The 24,663-nt window shown below is 40.0% G+C and overlaps 1 protein-coding gene across 5 annotated transcripts in view; it reads left to right on the top strand.

Annotated features, from left to right (window-relative positions):
• FGD4 (FYVE, RhoGEF and PH domain containing 4) overlaps positions 1-24,663 on the top strand; it is a 197,954-nt gene that overhangs the window by 104,926 nt on the left and 68,365 nt on the right. Inside the window, exon 1 of one of the 5 annotated variants that reach the window (XM_082851081.1) lies at positions 6,170-6,542. The exons of the other annotated variants lie outside the window; for them this stretch is intronic. Coding sequence (XP_082707207.1) covers positions 6,515-6,542 — 28 coding nt within the window. The 5' untranslated portion in view covers positions 6,170-6,514. Of the gene's footprint in view, positions 1-6,169; positions 6,543-24,663 lie in introns of those variants that run through there. 5 annotated transcript variants of the gene reach the window in all.

Raw genomic sequence — 24,663 nt, forward strand, 5'->3', positions numbered from 1 at the left:
ACGTTTAAAAAGGACCTAGGAGAACTAAAGAGCAAACAAACAATGATGAACAACACAACAAATGAAATTAAAAACTCTCTAGAAAGAATCAATAGCAGAATAACTGAGGCAGAAGAACAGATAAGTGACCTGGAAGATAAAGTAGTGCAAATAACTACTGCAGAGCAGAATAAAGAAAAAAGAATAAAAAGAATTGAGGACAGTCTCAGAGACCTCTGGGACAACATTAAATGCACCAACGTTCGAATTATAGGGGTCCCAGAAGAAGAGAAAAAGAAAGGGACTGAGAAAATATTTGAAGACATTATAGTTGAAAACTTCGGGAAAGGAAATAGTCAAGTGCAGTAAGCACAGAGAGTCCCAACAGGATCAATCCAAGGAGAAACACGCAAAGACACATATTAATCAAACTATCAAAAATTAAAAACAAAACATATTAAAAGCAGGAAGGGAAAAGCAACAAATAACATACAAGGGAATCCCCATAAGGTTAACAGCTGATCTCTCAGCAGAAACTCTGCAAGGCACATGGGAGTGGCAGGACATATTTAAAGTAATGAAAGGGAAAAACCTACAACCAAGATTACTCTACCCAGCAGGGATCTCATTCAGATTCCATGGAGAAATTAAAACGTTTACAGACAAGCAAAAGCTAAGAGAATTCAGCACCACCAAACCAGCTTTACAACAAATGCTAAAGGAACTTCTCTAGGCAGGAAACACAAGAGAAGGAAAAGACCTACATCACAAACCCAAAACAATTAAGAAAATGGTAATAGGAACATACATATCGATAATTACCTTAAATGTAAATGGATTAAATGCTCCAACTGAAAGACATAGACTGGCTAAATGGATACGAAAACAAGACCTATATATATGCTTTCTACTAGAGACCCACTTCAGACCTAGGGACACATATAGACTGAAAGTGAGGGGATGGAAAAACATATTCCATGCAAATAGAAATCAAAAGAAAGCTGGAGTAGCAATTCTCATATCAGACAAAATAGACTTTAAAATAAAGACTATTACAAGAGCCAAAGAAGGACACTACATAATGATCAAGGGATCAATCCAAGAAGAAGATATGACAATTGTAAATATTTATGCATCCAACATGGGAGCACCTCAGTACATAAGGCAAAAGGCTAATAGCCATAAAAGAGGAAATTGACAATAACACAATAATAGTAGGGGATTTAACACCCCAATTTCACCAATGCACAGATCATCCAAAATGAAAATAATTAAGGAAACACAAGCTTTAAATGATACATTAAACAAGATGAACTTAATTGATGTTTATAGGACATTCCATCCAAAAGCAACAAAATACACTTTCCTCTCAAATGCTCATGAAACATTCTCCAGGATAGATCATATCTTGGGTCATAAATGAAGCCTTGGTAAAGTTAAGAAAATTGAAAATCGTATCAAGTATCTTTTCCGACCACAGTGCTATGAGACTAGATATCAATTACAGGAAGAAAACTGTAAAAAATTCAAACACATGGTGGCTAAATACTATGCTACTAAGTAACCAAGAGATCACTGAAGAAATAAAAGAGGAAATCAAAAAATACCTAGAGGGCTTCCCTGGTGGTGCTGTGGTTGAGAGTCCGCCTGCCGATGTAGGGGACACGGGTTCGTGCCCCGGTCCGGGAAGATCCCACATGGCACAGAGCGGCTGAGCCCATGAGCCGTGGCCGCTGAGCTTGTGCGTCCGGAGCCTGTGCTCCGCAACGGGAGAGGCCACAACAGTGAGAGGCCCGCATACTGCAAAAAAAAATATATATATATACAACCTGGAAACAAATAACAATGAAAACACGATGGCCATAAACCTATGGAATGCAGCAAAAGCAGTTCTAAGACGGAAGTTTATAGCAATACAAGTCTACCTCAAGAAACAAGAAGAATCTCAGATAACCTAAGTTCACACCTAAAGCAATTAGAGAAAGAAGAACGAAAAACTCCCAAAGTTAGCAGAAGGAATGAAATCATAAAGATCAGATCAGAAATAAATGAAGGAAATGATAGCAAAGATCAATAAAACTAAAAGCTGGTTCTTTGAGAAGATAAACAAAAATGATAAAACATTAGCCAGACTCATCAAAAAAAAAAAGGGAGAAGACTCAAATCAACAGAATTAGAAATGAAAAAGGAGAAGTAACAACTGACACTGCAGAAATACAAAGGATCATGAGAGATTACTAAAAGCAACTATGTGACAATAAAATGGACAACCTGGAAGAAATGGACAAATTCTTAGAAAAGCACAACCTTCCAAGACTGAACCAGGAAGAAATAGAAAATATAAACAGACCAATCACAAGCACTGAAATTGAAACTGTGATTAAAAATCTTACAACAAACAAAAGCCCAGGACCAGATGGCTTCACAGGCTAATTCTATCAAACTTTTAGAGAAGAGCTAACACGTAGCCTTCTCAAACTCTTCCAAAATATACCAGAGGGAGGAACACTCCCAAACTCATTCTACGAGGCCACCATCACCCTGATATCAAAATCAGACAAAGATGTTACAAAAAAAGAAAACTACAGGCCCATATCACTGATGAACATAGATGCAAAAATCCTCAACAAAATACTAGCAAACAGAATCCAACAGCACATTAAAAGGATCATGTGGGGTTTATCCCAGGAATGCAAGGATTCTTCAATATACACAGACCAATTGATGTGATACACTACATTAACAAATTGAAGGATCAAAATCATATAATCTCATAGATGCAGAAAAAGCTTTTTACACTCACTTATGATAAAAACCCTCTAGAAAATAGGCATAGTGGGAACTTACCTCAACATAATAAAGGCCATGTATGACAAACCCACAACCAACATCATTCTCAATGGTGAAAAAATGAAACCATTTCCACTAAGATCAGGAACAAGACAAAGTTGCCCACTGTCACCACTGTTATGTAACATAGTTTTGGAAGTTTTAGCCACAGCAGTCAGAGAAGAAAAAGAAATAAAAGGAATCCAAATCGGAAAAGAAGAAAAACTGTCACTGTTTGCAGATGACGTGATACACTGTATATAGAGAGAATCCTAAAGATGCTACCAGAAAACTACTGGAACTAATTAATGAATTTGGTAAAGTAGCAGGATACAAAATTAATGCACAGAAATCTCTTGCATTCCTATACACTAATGATGAAAATCTGAAAGAGAAATTAAGGAAACACTCCCATTTACCATTGCAACAAAAAGAATAAAATGCCTAGGAATAAATCTACCTAAGGAGCCAAAAGACCTGTATGCAGAAAACTATAAGACATTGATGAAAGAAATTAAAGATGATACAAACAGATGGAGAGATATACCATGATCTTCGATTGGAATAACAAACATTGTGAAAATGACTATAATACCCAAAGCAATCTACAGATTCAATGCAATCCCTGTCAAACTGCCAATGTCATTTTTCACAGAACCAGAACAAAAAATTTCACAATTTGTATGGAAACATAAAAGACCCCAAATAGCCAAAGCAAACTTGAGAAAGAAAAACAGAGCTGGAGGAATCAGGCTCCCTGACTTCAGACTATACTACAAAGCTACAGTAATCAAGACAGTTTGGTACTGGCATCAAAACAGAAATATGGATCAGTGGAACAGGGTAGAAACCCGAGAGATAAACCCACACTCATATGGTCACCTTATCTTTGATAAAGAAGGCAAGAATATACAGTGGAGAAGACACAGCCTCTTCAATAAGTGGTGCTGGGAAGACTGGACAGCTACATGTAAAAGCATGAAATTAGAACACTCCCTAACACTGTATACAAAAGTAAACTCAAAATGGATTAAAGACCTAAATGTAAGGCCAGACACTATTAAACTCTGAGAGGAAAACATAGGAAGAACACTCTACGACATGAATCACAGCAGGATCCTTTTTGACCCACCTCCTAGAGAAATGGAAATAAAAACAAAAATAAACAAATGGCTCCTAATGAAACTTCAAAGCTTTTGCACAGCAAAGGCAACCATAAACAAGGTGAAAAGACAACCCTCAGAATGGCTGAAAATATTTGCAAACGGAGCAACTGACAAAGGATTAATCTCCAAAATATATAAGCAGCTCATGCAGCTCAATATCAAAAGAATGAAAAACCCAATCCAAAAATGGGCAGAAGACCTAAATAGACATTTCTCCAAAGAAGACCAAAGAAGATTGCCAACAAACACATGAAAGGATGTTCAACATCACTAATCGTTAGAGAAATGAAAATCAAAACTACAATGAGGTATGACATCACACCGGTCAGAATGGCTGTCATCAAAAAATCTACAAACAATAAATGCTGGAGAGGGTGTGGAGAAAAGGGAACCCTCTTGGACTGTTGGTGGGAATGTAAATTGATACAGTCACTATGGAGAACAGTATGAAGGTTCCTTAAAATACTAAAAATAGAACTACCATATGACACAGTAATCCCACTACTGGGCATATACCCTGGGAAAAGCATCATTCAAAAAGACATGTACCACAGTGTTCATTGCAGCACTATTTACAATAGCCAGAACATGGAACCCACCTAAGTATCCATTGACAGATGAATGGATAAAGAAGGTGTGGCACGTATATACAATGGAATATTACTCAGCCATAAAAAGAAACAAAATTGAGTTATTTGTATTGAGGTGGATGGACCTAGAGTCTGTCATACAGAGTGAAGTAAGTCAGAAAGAGAGAAACAAATACTGTATGCTAATCCATATATGTGGAATCTTAAAAAAAAATGGTTCTGAAAAACCTAGGGGCAGGACAGGACACGGGGAGGGGGAAGGGTAAGCTGGGATGAAGTGAGAGAGTGGCATGGACATATATACACTACCAAATGTAAAATAGGTAGCTAGTGGGAAGCAGCCATATAGCACAGGGAGATCAGCTGAGTTCTCTGTGACCACCTAGAGGGGTGGGATAGGGAGGGTGGGAGGGAGATGCCAGAGAGGGGGGATATGGGGATATATGTTATCGTATAGCTGATTCACTTTGTTATACAGCAGCAACTAAGACAACAATATTAAGCAATTATACTCTAATAAAGATGTTAAAAAAAAAAAGAAAAGGTATTTCTTTGGAAACCTAACCTGAGATTATAATTTAAACATTGCTATCAAAATTCAGGAAGCAGAGAATTGGTGCATTTTTATGACAGGGAAACATTCTGCTTTTTATGGTACTGAAACTTGCCCAGGCTAAGTGGTCTTTGGAATCAAATTTTAATAGTTTTCCTGTCACAGTGAATTTTAAACACTGGTGGAGTTCCTGACAGACATAAAGGACAATTCAGGTTTCTTCTCTTTCTTTGACTCCTTTTCTACATTTTCTAATTGTCTATACTTTTTAGATTAAAACCTATTCATGCCTAGTATGCAAATTTATTTTATTAATAATTAAGTTGATAAGTCCATTTCCTGATATGCAGTTGGATGTTACTGTGTCTTATCTGAATGTATAATACATAGTCCCCAATACTGTATCTTGAGTGTTGCCCCCCTGCCCTGACATTAAGCAGTTCCTAAGCAGGTGCAATTGAGCCAGAGCTTTAGGCCACCAGTGAGTGTGAAGTCTCTGCCCCAGTGGTTCTCCTTGTATGGTCCCTGAAGTGCAGTCCCAGACCAGCAGTGTCAGCGTCACCTGGGAGCTTGTTAGAAGTGCAGATTCTGGGGTTGTACCACAGATTGGTTGAATTCAACTCCTGGGATGGGACTAGGCGGTGTGTGTTTTAAAATGCCATCGTGATGATCTGGTATGGGAGAACCACTGCATCTGGACACACTAAGGAGGGGTTTGGAGAGGCTACTTTCAACTGTGAGCATGATGTCTATAGCCCATTACTTCATTGTGATTGTAAACAGTGCTCTGAAATAACATAAGATTTGACTTCCTTAGGGAATTTATGAGTAGTAGTTATTCACTCTGCACTAAGATCAATGAACTATGGTAAAATGGAAAGTATTAAGTGGCACAAAAAGCATTTGAAATAATTTAAAGTGACGTTTTAACATCTTAAGCCTGTGAATCCTGAATCTGTAACCTCTTTGGTCTAGAGCATGGACCCAGTTCAAGTGGAAACAAACTGTTTTCATGTTGGCTTTTTTAGAGCATTACTAATCGTTAAGGAATTATTCAGTTTATAAACTGTCCTATTCCCAAATGTATTTCTAGTGCATTTGTTGCTTCCATGGGCCTCCGTTGTTTATTTTCTCTCCATCCTCATAAAGTTGGTCTCATGAAAAGCACTGCAGCAGCCCTCCTCTGGGGAGGTGTGGCATATTATGCATGAGGTTGTCTTTGAGCAGTGAAGGTCTAAGAAGGTCCTGAAGTAAGCAGTGCACCATCAGAGCTCCTGGCTAACCTGTGGGTCTGCAAGCTGTGAGAGGCTTTAGAGCCAGGAGTGAGATTTTATCACGTGAACTAAAGAGTAAAGCCAAATATTTTCTTATCAAACCAAAGTAAACTAATTATCAGTATGTGTGAAATCATGTCCACTGATCAAGGTAAGTAGTTTCATTTTCTGGTGTATCTTTCTCGTTTTTGTTTTTTTTTTTCACCCGGTTTCTGTGGGTCAATTTATAACAGCATGCTGAGGGACATGAAAGTTGCAGAGTTTGGTTTTAAGTTAAGAATAAGGTTCACATTCTTTTTCAACTTTAATGTTAAAATATGTACTGTATTCATAGTTTCTGCTTCTTCCAGGAGGCTGTTTCTGGGTTTAGCGAAATACAAATTTAATAGTTCTGTTTCTCTGACTCATTCTTACTAACATTAGAAGTTTGAAAAGTTAGTCACTGACGGGAGAATACAGACAAAGAAAGCAAAAGTTTTTTCTTCCATTTCTGGTGTGAACAAAGCTAAGAAATGTTTACTACTAATCCTTTTCTAGTACTACTGCATGGAATACTGTGCTGTTCAAGCAAACACACACACACATCCCCACCATCCCAGTCTTCTTGTTTCAGCAAAGTTCAGAACAGTGAATATTACTTATTTTTCAATATAAGATAACACCGTAGAGACAGGCATGGATATTTTGTTGTTGTTGTTAGTGGTATTAAGACACCGTTTTTTTCCTACAATATTCTAGAGAGTATATTAATGAGAAGTTGATTCTTTCAAAGAGGCATGAAATACTGTGTGGTAGAAATGTAATCATGTGACAGGAAATTTCTGCTAAAAATATTTTTTAAAACTGAAATGGGTTCATTTTGTGATGCTATTTTCCCATTGTTTGTGCATGGATATTAACCTTCTTGAGGAATGTCTACCCTGCTGTCTACACTGTTAATTAAATAAAATGAACTGAAACTTAGAACAGGCAAGTCTTCATAGTTACCAAGATTCTCTTCCTTGTGGTGTCACTGTTTCCTTCTTTTTGCCTGGGGGGCAGCGGACGGTGGCGGGGGGGGGGGGGGGGGGGGGGGCAGGGGGGGGGGAGACGGGACGGGAGTTGCACTGAGCTTGGAAGCCAGGGGTGGGGCCAGTCACAGTACTGCAGCTGGGAAGCTGAGGCTCCCTCCCCCAGCTAGAAGGCCTTGACTGGCTCTGTTCCCCGGTTCCAGTAGTTGCTAGAGATTGAGTAGCCCAGCCCATGTCTGCCTTGACTCCCTCCATTATCCAGGAAGAAGCCTCAGTTCCTTCGCAGGGGTTCTAAGTTCAAGGTTTGTGTGATCTCCCCAAGGTTTGTGTGTTGTGTGGTTTACCATCACACTCCAAATATGAAACTTTTTTTTTTTTTTTTCGGTACGCGGGCCTCTCACTGCTGTGGCCTCTCCAGTTGCGGAGCACAGGCTCCGGGTGCGCAGGCCCAGCAGCCATGGCCCACGGGCCCAGCTGACCCGCGGCACGCGGGATCCTCCCGGACCGGGGCACGAACCCGTGTCCCCTGCATCGGCAGGCGGACCCCCAACCACCGCGCCACCAGGGAAGCCCCTAAATATGAAACTTTTTAAAAAAGCTGCAAAAGGGATGAATTCACTTTCCTTTAGTGAGTTCTCTCTTTCCCTAGAACAATTCTGTCCCTTCTCATTCCACCTTTAAATAGTTAGGGATGATTGGAGAGAAGTAGTATTCCTTCCTGAAAGGCAGCCCCAATTGGAGAGAGAAGTGCTACTCGAATTTTCTGCTCTAATGGACAACTCCCTACAGTGAGTGGCCACTACAATAATGTAGGCTTTAGAAGTTCCTTTTACGGTTTTTAAACTGAAAAGACAGTAATGTAACACTTCCTGCACACACTACTGGGTTATTTTATTGCTATTAAGTTGTCCAAGAAAGTTTGTAAATATGTGCATTTAGTGTACATGTTATTTGTAAACATTTTATCTTTTTTTATGACTTGAAGAAACTTTCCTTTTTAAAACTTATGCTTGTAGACAAACTCACATAAAAATTGAAGAGAAAAATGGAATGTGAGGAATGACTCAGTGGGAAGTATTCTTAAGTCTTTGCAGGGATGATAACATGGTCTTCATTTGATATTCATCCAAAGTATAGGTAAATTAAATTTTAATTCAAGATTAAGATTTAAACTTGAACAGGTTTCCTTAGACACTGGCATATACCATTCATTCAAAAAATAAAAAGGCCTTTTCCTAGGTGGTTATAGGCTTATCCATCGCTACCACCTTTCTGATCAACCCTCTGGTAGTCATCTTTACTCTCTGTGCTATTTCTTATATATAAAATAGGAAGCTAATTTTTATTGGTCTGAAATATATTTGTAAGGTCTTCACCCTCATTTAAATATGTTCTCAAACTTATTTCCTCCCACAATCCCTGTTAAGCCCTGTTTAGATCAGATCCTTCTAAGGGTTTTTCCTCTGCTAATTGACCCAGGGTCTGTAGTTGGTCGGTCATATATTGAAGCAGACCAAAGGAAAGCGCCTCTGAGAAGAAAAATAATGTTAGTCATGGAAGCTGGTCATTCTACATGATGGTTATATTAAAACTTGGCCTGGAGAAAACCTCTCTTTCTCCTCTTAAAAAAACCACTAAGCCATTGTAGCCTGGTCGTCTCCATGTCATAATATAGCAACAGTTATTTCTTATGCTCCGACCAAAAACCTTAGTTTTCCTGAATCTTTTTTCTCTTACCAGTCTGCCAATCCAATCTGTCAATCAGTCCTGCTTTGAAAGATATCAAACTAAGCATGTCTTAATGCCTCCATTGCTACTACCCTGGTTCAGTTCACACTCAACTTTTCCTTGGATTATTCCAGTACCTTCCTATCCACCTTTGGCCTCTTGGAGTCTGTTCTCCACCCAGCAGCCTGAGTGCTCCTTTAAAAATGGAAAACAGAGGGCTTCCCTGATGGCGCAGTGGTTGGGAGTCCGCCTGCTGATGCGGGGGATGCGGGTTTGTGTCCCGGTCCGGGAGGATCCCATGTGCCGCGGAGCGGCTGGGCCCATGAGCCGTGGCCGCTGAGCCTGCGCGTCTGGAGCCTGTGCTCCACGGCGGGAGAGGCCGCAACGGTGGGAGGCCCGTGTACCGCAAAAAAAAAAAGGAAAACAGAAATTGTCTCTCCTCTGTTCGGAACTTTTAAGTGGATTCCCATCTCTCTCAGAGGAAAAGCCTGTGTCCTCTCAGTGACGTGCAAGGCCCTGCCTGTCCTGATGCCAGCCTCTACCCTGTTAATTCTCTGACCTCAATGTGTTCCCTGCTCATTCTGATCTGTCCATGAAGTCTGAGAGGCCAAGTTGATCCCAATTATAAAGAACTGAGACAAAGTTTTGGGGGTGGGCTGGGCATGGGTGATGAAGATGCAGCCTGTGGAGGGCTCCATAATTGGTTTTGTATTACGGGGTTGTGTTGAGAGAGGAAGTAGATGGGAGACGTTTCTGAGTGGGAGACCAAGAAATTTGGGGAATAGTTTGCATGGAGAAAATTGTGGCAAGATGAAGAGAAAATATTTAAGATATTTTGTTCTGGTCTAAGGGTATACTCCCTCCCTTTTTTGTTTTTCTTTTTTTTCCCCTCCTGTGTTTAAGACATTTAATTCTTTGAAACTCTCCTGTTATGAGGATGATAGGAAAAGAAAGGAAACAGAATAAAATGTAACAATCTAGAAATGTTTCCTCTTTAACAGTTCTTGTAAAACTTGATTTGAAAGGGTAGGAAACCAGTAAAAGCAGTGACTGCATGACAAATGTCATAGTATAGGTACAAAACGCGTGTTTGGAGAACAGAAAAAGAGGAGCAACTGACTGTTTATTTGACTCAAGGAAACTTCCTCAAAAAGGTGACATTGGAACTAGATTAATGTGTTTAAAGATACCTTACTGAGCTAAGGGAACCAACATATGCAAAACCATACAGGCATGAAAAGAGTATAATGTATTACAGGAACCGCAAAGGTCAGAATGTGGCTAGAGCGTTAGGGGTGCATGGCTGTGAGAAGATAGATATGAAGCATTTACAGGCTTATGTCTGATGGTAAAGGGTTCTGTATGGAAATTAGAGTTTTTCCTATGGATCTTGCAGTCCCATTAAAGGATTTTAAGCAAGGGAGTAATAAGATTGGTTTCATCATTCAGTGAATAAAACAAACTTTTTCTTTGTAGGATCAGTCATGTTAGACATAACTAAACATGAGTTATGTAATGCAGTTTTAAAACTCAGAATTAGAAAAATGGTTATATTTGATAAATTGGATTATTTTTCTTCCTAATTTCCTTCCTCTGTCAGCCAAAAAATATATATAGGAAATAAACGATAAGCTAGATCAGTATTTGCTTTTTAAGTTTTGCATGACTTGAAACAATCCCCTACACTGTTAGAAGCTAAACACAAATGCTATTGTGCTCCTGGTCTAGAAATGTAGCCAGGGGAAAAATATGAGGCCTGCTGGTCTGATTACACAGCAACGAGTAAGGAAAGCAAATATCCATGTAAGCTGTTAAATATTAAATTTTAGTAAAATGAGATTTATATTAATGTTTGTCTTAATATCAAAATAAAAAGGAGAGTTGGGATAGATTAGAGATTGTCACCAAGTCCTTTTTCTAAAACCACCTACCTTGTCAGATTTTTTAAAAACTACCAATAATCAAGGTCTGCATCTACCTGTGAACTGTGCCTAAGCAATGATACTAGAGCAGTAAAAATTTCTCTAATTTATGAGGAACTTAAGTAACTTTCTCATGGTCACAAAGTAAATAAATAACCATGTCAAAATTTTGACCTTTCAACCTCTAGTTTTCCTAATCCACCCTGTTTTCTCCTGGTGGGGGTGGGGAGGGGGGGCATGCACTTCCCAGATAAACATAGCCTTCTTTCCCAGGCCTGGCTGATCTGGGCCTTGGACTACAGTGATAGGATTGGTGCATTTGAAATAGCAGTTCAGGTTGAAGGACTGGCTGGCCCTAAAGAGATTTTCCTACTCGGTAGAGTTCATTTTATCCATTACTACCATGAAGCCAAATTAGGTTTGAAAAATGAATGAACTGTGTCAATAACTGCAAAACAAAGTGGGCTGAGAAGCAGAACTCAGCCAGTAATTTTAAACAGGCAATGTGAAGTAGGCAGAAGCTCATAGAACTTAAGTTTATAGAGAGCGTTAAGCTAGAATGTTTTGGCCATTGGGAACCAGGTTTAGAGAAATCAAGTTCAGAAAAATAAACCAGAAAAGCAGATACAAAATTAATGAAAGTCGAGCTAGGTCAGGAAGGATTTGCTTATGAAAAGGGTGTATTTTTCCCTTTATGAAGAGCAATAGTAGTCCATTCTTGGTTGCTGTGATTGACATTATGAAAAACAATTCTATGTGGTTTTAACAACATCCTTGTCAAACCTTATGAAACATTTTGGCCAGTTTGATTTTCTTCTTCTCTCTGGACCTGCAGATAAATTTACTGTGAATAAATGGAAAATAGTTTGGCAGTGGGTAAAAGGAAGAGCAAAAGCCAAGATTCTGGTTAATTTATAAACCAGACATCTTGAATAAATGAGTTGGCTATAGCTGTTAGGAGAAAAACTAACTTTTGCCCTTCAAGTTCATTTCTTACATCTGTTTTTATTTCTTTCAGAGTTTATAAAGGCAATAAAATTTTTAATTTTATTGTTTTCAGAAGTCTCTTCTTTCAAAGCAAAGCTTGCCATACTCTCCGTCGGCCAGAAATAATCTCTCTTTTGAATTCTCAAGGTTCCTAATTAGTAGCTTTTCATATGAACCAGGGGATGTCTATTTTTTTTCAGTAGTAGATTCTAAAATCAGATAACTTTATCAACCAGATGTTGAAGAGAGCCTCACGCTCAGCATATAATTATTAGCTGTGACTTAAACAGGAGTCAGTTGATGCTGCAACCCTAAATCATTTCTATTAAAATTTCAGAGTCTTCATGGAATCCCCATTTTATGATATAAATTCGGTGGAACTTTAGTTTAACAGCTTAAAATTATGAAATCTATTTTATATGGCTTCTACTGAAAATAATTTGATCCAAGCCTGTTACCAGGATACCAGGAATGGTAGTTCTCAATCTCAACTGCACATTGGAATCCCCTGGGAAGCTTTAAAACACACTGATACCTGGGTCCCACTCCCTAGAGATAGTGATTTCATTGGCTTGGGTTTCAGCCCAGGCATTTATAGTTTTCTTTTTTAAAGCTCCACAGGGGATTCATGGTTGAGCAGCACTGACCAAGAAGCATGACCTGTTGGCTTATTTGTTCACACGCAATAGGTAGCTGGGGAAGATAGTTCTTGTGAAAAATATTTGGAAGACAAAAGAATCACTAGCATGCTAGGCATGTGGGATTTAGACCAATAACAAACTAAAGGTTATACCCTATAACATTGTTAATTTACCAAATACATCCCAGAGTCACCTGTAACCCCAGCTGTGCTAGATCAATTGTGCTATGACGCTGCCAGTGAGTTCCCTGAAACCTAGAGGGTTTTCCTTGCCCAAGGTCACATTGCTAGCTGGCGACAGAACCAAGATTGATTCTGGAAAATTAAAGTACAAATGGATTATAACAGAGTGCTATAATAATAGTGTGATAACATTGTATCATTTATAGTACTAATCCATGGTTTGTTGCCTTGATTATTTAGGTCAGGGTCTGCAAACCTTTTCTGTAAAGGGCCAGATGATAAATATTTTAGGCTTTGTGGGCCATATGATTTCTGTTGTAACTACTTAACTGCCAACCTAGCGAAAAACATCATATGCAGTATGTACGAGAACGAATGTGGCTGTATTCCAATAAAACTTCATTAACAAAAATAAGTGGTGGACCAGATTTGGCCTGTGAACTGTGGACTGTAGATCTCTGAGGGACTCACAGGCTGTAGTTTGCAGTTCCCTGATTGAAGGGCATTCTTATCTTCCTACTTGAAAGCGGTTTGAAGATTTTACTGATCCTATACAGGGCCTGGCACTGATTCTGTTAACTGATTCTTGCAAGGTGCTAAATATTTTTCTTCATTTCCTTCATTTTAATTGAAGTATAGTTGAAGTACAATATTATTATAAGTTATAGGTGTACAATATAGTGATTTGCAGTTTTTAAAGATTATACTCCATTTATAGTTATAAGATATTGGCTATATTCCCCATATTGTACAGTTTAGCAAGGTGCTAAATAAATGCTTACTGAATTAATGCATACATGCAACTCTTAACTTTTTTACTTTTATCTCCAGCCTACTCTTATAACCAGTCTTCGGGTAGGAGAAAAGTTGGCACATATTCCAGCTATGAAGAAGAAACGCACTTTAGTTCTTTTAGGTCTGTGGCAGGTTGTAATTGCTGGGTTTAGTAGAATTTTTGAAAGGAATAGAGACCTGATTCCCTGAGGACATTTATTATTATCTTAATTTCTTAGAGTAGATTCTAAGACTTTATTTAAAAACTCAAAATATTTCTTAAACTTGGTTTTGTGACAGCTAGCGGGTCATTAACAATTTAAAGAGTATGTTTAGTTTCTCAAAACAATTCAATTCATTTGGATTTAAGATCACTATAGTGTATCTGGTGAGTGGAGTCTTTGGCCAAGCAGAGCAAATACTGATGAGTCCTCACAGCCCCAGAAATACTGGAAATACAGCCCCAGATCATGAGCTCATTTCCAGTGCAAAATACAAACAAGCCTGACAACAGGGCCATCAGTTGTAGTGGAAAGAGCACTGACCTTGGAATCAAAAACCTGGTGTGACTCTTGGATTTATCACTATTTACCAACCTTACTTTCTTCAACTATAATATGCAGATATCTGTCCTACATACCTTTTATGGATGCTGAAGGTGAAATATGGTATGACATGTGAAAGTGCCTCATGGGGTCTTTCTGACCTCTCCTTGAAGAGGTCCGGGTCAGGTCTAGCAGAAGCGACAGCCGTGTAGCCAAGAGCTAAGTAGGACTAGGCTAGCATGGAGTGAACCTAAGGGACTATGCCCGTTGGTTTCCAGAGGGAATGTCTAAGAGTCTGTAATGGAGAGACTCATCCTAGAGCAAAGAGATCAGAAATTGGAAGAACTGAAGAGCAAGTGAGGAGGAGGTTCAAAGCTGGGAGGAGGCAAGGAAGTCTGGGACGCTGTTTAGTGACTCCAGATAAGATTCCCATTCTTATCTCATACTTCTTTTTTAATCTCGTATGATTTTTTTTTTTAATGTCTTGGATATTTGGAAGCTCCTGGCTGCATAGTGTTTGCTGAAATAGAGGCACAGAGTCATGGCAGATAGCTATACTATAACAGAGATGTAATCACTTTGTTACCTGCTGAGTGAAAGCCAAAGGATTATGAGCTAGGGTCCCAGCCCCGAAGGTACTTACAAACTATATGTAGATATGACATCTAACACCAGCCTAGTCACTTAACACCACCTCAGTTGACTCATCTTTATAATGGACATTAAAATGCCTACCTTACTTTATCCTATCATAGGATTCTTGAAAGGAACAAATGAAATAATGCATATAAAGTACTTCACGTACCTCATACTTGGCTCAGAATAAACAATATTGTTCGATTTTATTACTACCATTATTACTACTAGTAGTAAGAACAGTACTAGCATTTGCAAGCTTACTGGTTGTATATTGTGTATGTTTTAAAGCACTATGAAATCCCAAGTTATGATGGTTAATTTTTTTGTGACATTCAGGATAGATATTTGTGTGTGTGTGTTACTGAAGGACATCTTAGCATCAGTGCATCCCTGTCTGAAGCTATGCATTGCACTGCATTTATACAAACTCCTCTTGATGTCTAGAAAACAAATCAGTTAAGAAAAGGCTATTTTGAAAAATTGTTTTTTTCAGGGAGCACAGTCTGTCCTAATACCCTGTTGTATGTGGGTTATAAGTCTTTAGGAAAAAGTCAAGCTTCTTATAAAATGTTTTGCCTTATCTTGGGGTTTAAACACACAGGGAAGTCACAGAACAAAGGAACAGTTGTATCTGCTTGCCACTCTCCAAATTAAAGGCCAGTGATGTCCTTTTGGTTTTTTTTAAAATTTATTTATTTATTTTTTACTGAGTTGGGTCTTTGTTGCTGCCCGTGGGCTTTCTCTAGTTGCGGCGAGTGGGGGCTACTCTTTGTTGCAGTGCACGGACCTTTCATTGCGGTGGCCTCTCCTGTTGCGGAGCACAGGCTCTAGGCACGCAGGCTTCAGTATTGCAGTATGCGGGCTCAGTAGTTGTGGAGCGCGGGCTCCAGAGCGTAGGCTCAGTAGTTGTGGCACACAGGCCTAGCTGCTCCGCAGCATGTGTGATCCTCCTGGACCAGGGCTTGAACCCGTGTCCCCTGCACTGGTAGGCGGACTCCCAACCCCTGAGCCACCAGGGAAGCCCCAGTGATGTACTTTTATATTCAGAGGTCTTATGATACTTGACTCAATGAAATGAAACTGCCTGCATTATTCTACATATTACTGTTCTCTGCATTGTTAATTATTGTAATACTTTACATCCTGTTTTATAACCACTTTAAGAAAAGAAAAAGTCCCTTTGGAGATTTTTTTGTGTTTACTAAACTACATGCGTTTGTCTGCTAGGCTGTGGGATTATGCATGTGAGAGGAAGAGGGAGGTGGAGAGAATGGAGAGGAAGTATAGACTGGCAGGATTACAGAATGTAATTTCATCTGATTTTTTAAGCTGAGCGCTGCTCCAGTTTTAGACTCCACGTGCGGGACTCAAGCATCCTGGGTCTGCCCCTAATGCTGCTTTTGTGGTCAGTACATTATGGGATTGGGCAGCATTGAAGCTGGGGACAGCAGGGTCATGTCTAAAAAGCCAAGGCCGGGTTGGAGTTTCAGTTCATAATTTGAGAGTCACAGTCATGAGGGCAGCCAAGATGATTATCGGGAAGTCAGGAGCAGTAGAGATGGGAAAATACGGGAAGTAGCCCAAGCAACAGTTGTTAGAATGGGAGGAGTCCCTGGGGCAACTTGTCCCAAAATGTGTTCCATGCTCCATGGGATGTTAATTTGTAATGAATGATGGAAAGCTTTCATGGATGTATACTGGGTTCAAAGTTAAATAGTTTTTTGTTTTTGTTTTTTACTGTAGTGCTCTGCATTGGCCTCTAGTATGCCCATTGGCATCATGAGTCTACAAGATAAAACTGTCAAATTTGGCAGGTCACAAATACTTCATATAGAATCATGGTTGGTTGGTTGGTTGTGGTGGGGTGGTGGAGGGGGGAATTGAGAAATCCTGTTCATAGAACACACTTTGGGGAAAGTTGTCCTAGCACATGTGACACCTGCTGTGAAGACTCCTGTGACTTTTCACCTGGGCTCTTTTTTTTTTACATCTTTATTGGAGTATAATTGCTTTACAATGGTGTGTTAGTTTATGCTTTATAACAAAGTGAATCAGTTATACATATACATATGTTCCCATATCTCTTCCCTCTTGCGTCTCCCACCCCCCCTATCCCACCCCTCTAGGTGGTCACCAAGCACCGAGCTGATCTCCCTGTGCTATGCAGCTGCTTCCCACTAGCTACCTATTTTACGTTTTCACCTGGGCTCTTTAATGGACTGCTGAGCCCTATGGAGTCCTGAAGGAACCCACAAACACCCAGAAACCTGTCCGTGCTCTCAATAAGTGCCTTTTCCCTCCCTCCAGGGAAACTGATATTTGTTACTGTTATTAATAAAATTAAGGAAATCAGTTCTTCTTATAGAAGGAAAGACAGGTGATTTAACCCATAATTACTGAGACCAAAAACAACAACAAAATGGGTCAGAGTCTCTTACAGCTGGCCCTGCATGGGGCAAATAGGCTTTCCCCCCTCCCTTAATAGTCAATAAAATGATATTTTAAAGAAAATATCAAAGGGATTATGTCCGAAAACTTTAACAAGGAGATTGGAAAATGAGGCAAGTGGAGCGTTAAGATTGGCCAAACCTAACGAACATCAGGGCAGACTGTTCATCCTGAACAGTCTCACAGGCTCCTAAAATATCTCACACAAAACTCAAAACTCTATTCTTCTTGCATTCTTTTTTTTTTTTTTTTTTTGGCTGCGTTGGGTTTTCGTTGCTGCGCGTGGGCTTTCTCTACTTGTGGTGAGCAGGGGCCACTCCGTTGCGGTGCACGGGCTGCTCATTGCGGTAGCTTCTCTTGTTGCAGAGCATGGGCTCTAAGCTCCTGGGCTTCAGTAGTTGTGGCACGTGGGTTCTAGAGTGCAGGCTCAGTAGTTGTGGCGCACGGGCTTAGTTGCTCCGCGGCATGTGGGATCTTCCCAGACCAGGGCTTGAACCCGTGTCTCCTGCATTGGCAGGTGGATTCTTAACCACTGTGCCATCAGGGAAGCCCCATCTTCTTGCATTCTTAAAGTGAAAGGCACTGTTTCCCTGTCATGTTAGTCAGAAGCCTAAGTAAGTGTTATCCTTTCCTCCTCCTTGTCCCTTCCTTCTTAAGCCACTCCCTTACTGATTCTTTCCTCAGTAAGCCTCAGATCCATTCCTCTCCTCTTCACCCTCTGCCATTGCTGATAGGGTGAATAGTGCAGTTGCTTAGGGGTTGGGGGCAGGGGGACTGACACCTATGGAATTGTGCATATCTCTAGGAATTACCTGAGGGTAAGGATTATGTTTTATTTGTCCTCCTGTCCCCAGTAATTAGCAGAGTACCTGGCACTTTTAATTAGGGAGTTATCACTCAGTACATGTAAGGAGGAACAAAAAGAAAAAAAGAAAGAATAGAATAAAGTGGAAGCTTGATAAGTTTTCTTACTCATTTTGCAGTTGATTATTGGATATTCTCAGAGCTTACAAAAACAGTTTGTACTTTGGAAGCATAAAGAAGAGAGCTATTAAATACTGAGTTTAAGTGGTCATAAGCACTTAAATGTGCTTTTCAGAAAATGATTAATTGTTTAAAAACCAGCAATTGTGCCTCATATTAAATGAAGAAATGTCAAATAGAGGAAAAATGAAAAAAGTTATGGAATCCAGGACACATATTTACAATCATGGTAAAGGGTGAAGAATCATTATAAATTGTTTGGGATTAAAATGGTCTGTAGTAAATTCTACTCCACGTCAAATGGCAGGCATTAGGGAATTCCCTGGCGGTCCAGTGGTTAGGACCCTGCGCTTTCACTGCTGAGGACTCGGGTTCAGTCCCTGGTCAGGAAACTAAGATCCCACAAGCCGCGCAGTGTGGCCAAAAAAAAAAAGTCAGACATCACATTGTCGTTACTAATACTGTTACCATGTTTAATGCACCAGGCCACATATTTGTAAATAATTCATTATTGTATTAACTTGCAAAAGAGTCATTAATTGGCCGGAATTTATCCAAAATGACCTATTGGGAATCCCTGAAAGTAGCAGAGGCACTGAAGCAAATGGCAGCTGCTAAGAGAGTAAACCAGCATGAGCAAGTGCTGGGTGGTAGTAAATCATAATTTAGGCAATGGTAAGGGCAAATATAAGCAGATAGGGCGGGCATAGAAGGAGGCAAAAGGTAGGGTTCTTAAGAGGCTGGAGGGAGGAGAGAGTAAAGATCTGGTCCCCTGATTCACTACCCTGGCATTATACAGCATTGGGCATTATACAGCATTGCGTATTATACAAGTTGTAACAGTAATAGCAAGTAGTTATATAGCAATTACCGTGTGCCAGCTACTGCTTTAGTACTTTGACTAGAATTAATTAAATCATAATCCTCACAACAGCCTTATGAGAGGGGTACTGTTATGAATCCTATGAATTCTCATTTACAGATCAGGAAATTGAAGTAAGTCAATCAGCTATTAAACGGTGAAGCCAGGATTTGAATTTAGGCAAATTAGAGTTATATGACCGACATGCCCTGAAGAATGTTTATATTGCCCTAAGGATATATTTAGTATATACAATTACTAGTACAACTGACCTGGAAACAGCCAAGTGTTATGCTTCTGGGGATCAAGGAAAGCTGCCTAGGTGTGCATATGTGCAGCATCTGAACTGACTCCCCTCCCCCGGACATTTATTTATGTATTTATTTATTTATTTATTTATTTAGCTGTGTTGGGTCTTCGTTGTTGTGTGTGGGCTTTCTCTAGTTGTGGCGAACGGGGGCTACTCTTCATCACGGTGCATGGGCTTCTCACTGCAGTGGCTCCTCTTGTTGCAGAGCACAGGCTCTAGGCACGCAGGCTTTCAGTAGTTGTGGCTCACGGGCTCTAGAGTGCAGGTTCAGTAGTTGTGGCACGTGGGCTTAGTTGCTCCATGGCATGTGGGATCCTCCTGGACCAGGGATTGAACCTGTGTCCCCTGCATTGGCAGGTGGATTCTTAACCATTGCACCACCAGGGAAGTCCCTGAGCTGACTTTTTGATACAGATGATCATATTGGGGAAATCTAACACCAGTTAGCAGGCCCATATGCACATTAATATACTTAGAGATCTTTTATAGCATGTATGTTCATAGATTTCAAAACTTAAAACTGTTGTGAACCTTAGGCTCTGGCAAAAAGTTGGATGACTTCAAAACAGCACTTACTTGATTACATGGATGGGCAGCTTCTCAGGGATATTTCTCATTGTCAGTACAGCAGTAATGCAGGTTCTTTTGATAAATCTAGGGCCCAGTTTCTTCCACTTGGTTATAAAAAAGAAGGAACCAAGAAATGGGTGTTATTATAAATTGGCATCAGTTTATCGGGTAAAGCACAGCAGGCTATGAACCTCTCCAACTCAGATGGTGTCAACTAGAACCGCCCTTTGCAAGCAGGCAGAAGAAGCAGCATGTAATTGATTGTGGTTTCTCTTTACTCCCACCTTCCCTTCTGGTCATGGCTGCAGGCATAGAGTAATATTTTGTGCTTTAAATGGCAAGAACTTTTCTGTAATCTTGACCAACATTCTTAGTTAACTATAGCCGAAAGGGGAATCTCCATCGGTGTATGGTTGGGGGGAGGAAGAGCTGCCACCAGCTCCCTTCCCTGCGCAGGGGTATGCAGAGGAAGTTTGGTCTCTACCTAAAAATAACACCATGCCAAGGCACAGCAAAACACACTGACCAACCAGGCCCAACACCAACCCAGAAGGCATCGTGGAATGTGCACTTTCAACACTTTCTATGCGGGGACTCATGGCACCTAATGAATGGTCACTCTGAAAGTGGGGAGCAGGGATTCAGACCCCTAGAACCCATGGTTGAATTGTAGTGATATACATAGTCTGCTGTACATACATATATTAATACATAACAGGTACTATGGCTGTGGGCCTCATCTGTGAGCTCCTACTCAAAACTGGAATTTTGACAATCTTAGTGAGATGTGTTTCAGTTCATCTAATAGATTTTACCTTTGAAAGGATCAGTCGCAATAGCATTCTTCAGTCACAGTAGCATTCTTTAGAAATTTTACTATCCTTTTCACTACTTTTGAGTAGCAAAAATTTCAATAAAATTATGGAGCATGTTTCAGGAAAATAAAATATTTCTAGTTTAAAAACAAATGACTTTTGTGTTTTTAGAGGCTGCATTTGTCTTATCTCATTACATATGTTGTTGCATATACCTTAGATACAATAGTAACAGTTGCCTTTTTACATATTTTATTTTATCATACAGCAATGGGACCTTTAAAAATAATGAATATCTACAGTCACCTACCTTCAAGGCTTATTTTGAGTTCATATTACTTTTGAACTTCAAAGACCTAAAGCAATCTGCTTTTCCTGACAGTATAACTCTGTACTATATTATAATTTTAGGTAGCATCAGATGCTGAGTCTGAAACATTGGCAGCCATAGTGCATTTGAGTTAGTGACTCTAATAAATGTAAATAAAATTACAGATTATAATAAATAAAAATATTTCAGTCAGTTGCTGGGATTTTTGGCTGCTACTTTTTTTATCGAGACAAACATCTGGATAGTTCTACAATTCCAGATGTTTAGAAATCTGCTGGGTTGTGAGGAAGTTTACTTGGGTAAAGTTTTTTGTTGTTTTTTTTTCCCCCACGATATTTAGAATTTGTGTATAAATAACCTAGAATGTTTAAAAATTTACCTAAGAATGGAAATGTTTGAAATTTTGTATAGATTAAGCTCTCAAACAGCTACATGTCTCCTTTATTGTTGGAATTTAGAAAGCACCTCTCATGAAATAGAAAATGAGAATGTAAGCAAATGAAGAGAAACTTTCCTGAAGTATCTAGAATTCATTTCTTCAACAATTATTTACTGAGCCTCTACTTATGTGGCAGGTGGTATTCCTGAGATGTTCCCAGGGCTTACATTCTAACCAGGGGAGACAGACAATTAAGAAAATAAATAACGTAGTCTTTTAGAAGGTGATAAAGGCTATGGGGTGGGGGGCGGGAAACCCTGTGAGTAACAGTAATACTAGATGGAGTGGTCAGGGTAGCCCATGTTGACAAGATGCAATTTGAGCCAAGATGTGAGGAGAAAGCAGTTATCTGGGGGAAGAGCATTCCAGCAGAAAACAGCTAGACCAAAGGCTGTAAAGCATGCTTGGCCTGTTGGAGGAATAGCAGGGAACCAGTATGACTAGCATGGAGTGAGCAAGGGGGCAATACTAGGCAATGAGGTCAGTGGCAAGGGAACTAAGGTCAGATCATGTAGAGCCTGTCAGCCACTGTGAAGAGTTGAGTCGTTAAACTGTGAGTGAAATGTGGAGCCATGGAAGAATTTTAAGCACAGGAGGGACATGATCTGACTTGGGTTTTAAAAGGGGTCTCTGTGGCCTGTTTGAAAACACATACAGAGGACAAGGGTAGGCACAGGGAGACCAGGTGGAAGGTCTTGCTGTAATCCAGTCAAAGATTGTGGTAATTTAGGCCAGAATAGTAGCTGAGCAGGTGGTAGTGGTAGACGGTAGAGTCAACAGAATTTCTTGATGGATAGGCTGTAGGGTCTGAGAGAAAAGGAGAGGACTTTAGGACACTTCCAAGCTTTTTGTCCTAAGCGCAGATGAGGTTGCCATTAACTGAGATGGAGAGGATGGTAAAGGCAGTTAATTTTGAGTGAGAGTTGGGAGACAAGGGTGTCAGATTTGGGTGTGAGTTAGTTCTTAGACATACTAGTAGAGATGCTAAGTAGGCAATTGAATATATTAGTATTTCTTTTTGTTTTATTAAGCAAGGGATATGCTTTTTTACTTAAAATTTTTATGTTAAAATGCATAATATAAAGTTTACCATCTTAACTTTTTTTTTTTTTTTTGCGGTACACGGGCCTCTCACTGTTGTGGCCTCTCCCATTGCGGAGCACAGGCTCCGGACGCGCAGGCTCAGCGGCCATGGCTCACGGGCCCAGCCACTGCGCGGTATGTGGGATCCTCCCGGACTGGGGCACGAGCCCGCGTCCCCTGCATTGCCTGGCGGACTCTCAACCACTGCGCCACCAGGGAAGCCCCATCTTAACTATTTTAAGCGTACAGTTCATTGGCATTAAGTACATTCACATTGTTGTGCTACTGTGACAATCATCCATCCACAGAACTCTTTTGATCTTGTAAAACTTAACTTTTGTAAAACAATAACTTCATTCTCCTATCCCTCCAGTCCCTGGCAACCACTATTCTACTTTCTGTCTCTGATTTTGACTACTCTATGTACCTCATTTAAATGGAATCATAAGGTATTTGTGTTTCTCAACTGGCTTATTTCACTTAGCAGAATGGCCTCAAGGCCATCCATGTTATAGCATGTATCAGAATTTCCTTCCTTTTTAAGACTGAATAATATTCCATTGTATGTATATGCCATATTTGTGTTTATCCATTCATCCGTCAACAGATACTTGGTTTGCTTCCACATCTTATCTATTATGAATAATGCTGCTATGAACATTGGCGTACACATGTAAAGGATATACTTTTAAAAATAATTTGTAGGGCTTCCCTGGTGGCGCAGTGGTTGAGAGTCTGCCTGCCGATGCGGGGGACACAGGTTCGTGCCCCGGTCCGGGAGGATCCCACGTGCCACGGAGCGGCTGGGCCCGTGAGCCATGGCCGCTGGGCCTGCCCGTCCGGAGCCTGTGCTCTGCAATGGGAGACGCCACAGCAGTGAGAGGCCCGCGTACCGCAAAAACAAAAAACAAACAAAAAAATAATAATAATTTGTAGTTCATATACTTGGCGACTTTCATAAATTTTTCTCTTTTTTTTTTTTTTGCGGTACGCGGGCCTCTCACTGCTGTGGCCTCTCCCGTTGTGGAGCGCAGGCTCAGCGGCCATGGCTCACGGGCCCAGCCGCTCCGCGGCATGTGGGATCCTCCCAGACCGGGGCACGAACCCACGTCCCCTGCATCGGCAGGCGGACTCTCAACCACTGCGCCACCAGGGAAGCCCGATTTTTCTCTTTTTTATATAAGTAATTAATAAGTACATTTTCATTATAAAAGATTTAAATGATATTGCTGTATAGACAGCAAAACATAAACGTTCTCATTCATTCTCTCACCCTACCCCTGTCCCCTTGCCATATTACCTTACATTCATTTCAGTACAGTTATACACGTTTGTATGTATGTTATTTCTTTTTTTAAAGTGGGATCATATTGTACATATTTTTCTAGTTTTTTGTCTTTTATTTAATAATATCTTGGAAATCTTCCCAGTCTTATTTTTGTTTTTCTGTTTTTCACAGCTGCATATGTTGCATTGACTGTCCATATGCATATACTTCTACACACACACGATTGTTTCTGTAGATTAGATTCCTAGAATTAGATTTTCTAGGTCCAAGGAAATTTCTTAAACTGTCCATCATATTTTCTTCTTAAGATCCTTTGTGGTTTGCTTATTATTTGGCAGGGTGGAGTGGACGTGGGTATGGATTTTATTATTGAGGTCTTGAAGTTTGGGAAACTGAAGTTGTTTTCTGAAATAAATTTCCTTGCTCAGGATTTGTTCCTCATTGACAAATGAGTTGTGAACCATGAGTTTTATAATTTTAATTGCTTTTTTAAAAAGTGCAATTGATCTCTTAATCCAGGCATTTTAAATAGCACATGGGAGATATGACCCATATCCAGAACTGTGGGACAGGTGGGGAGACTTTGAAGGGATGATAGGAGAAGACTGTTGAAAAATGTCTTATAAATAGAATATTTTCCAGTGTAGAAACTTGTCAGACATCACCTTACTCAGTGACCAAGGTTAATACCACATGATAATCATGTTGGTATCA

The sequence above is a fragment of the Leucopleurus acutus genome, assembly GCF_964270905.1.
Source record: "Leucopleurus acutus genome assembly, chromosome: 11".
Taxonomy (NCBI): domain Eukaryota; kingdom Metazoa; phylum Chordata; class Mammalia; order Artiodactyla; family Delphinidae; genus Leucopleurus; species Leucopleurus acutus.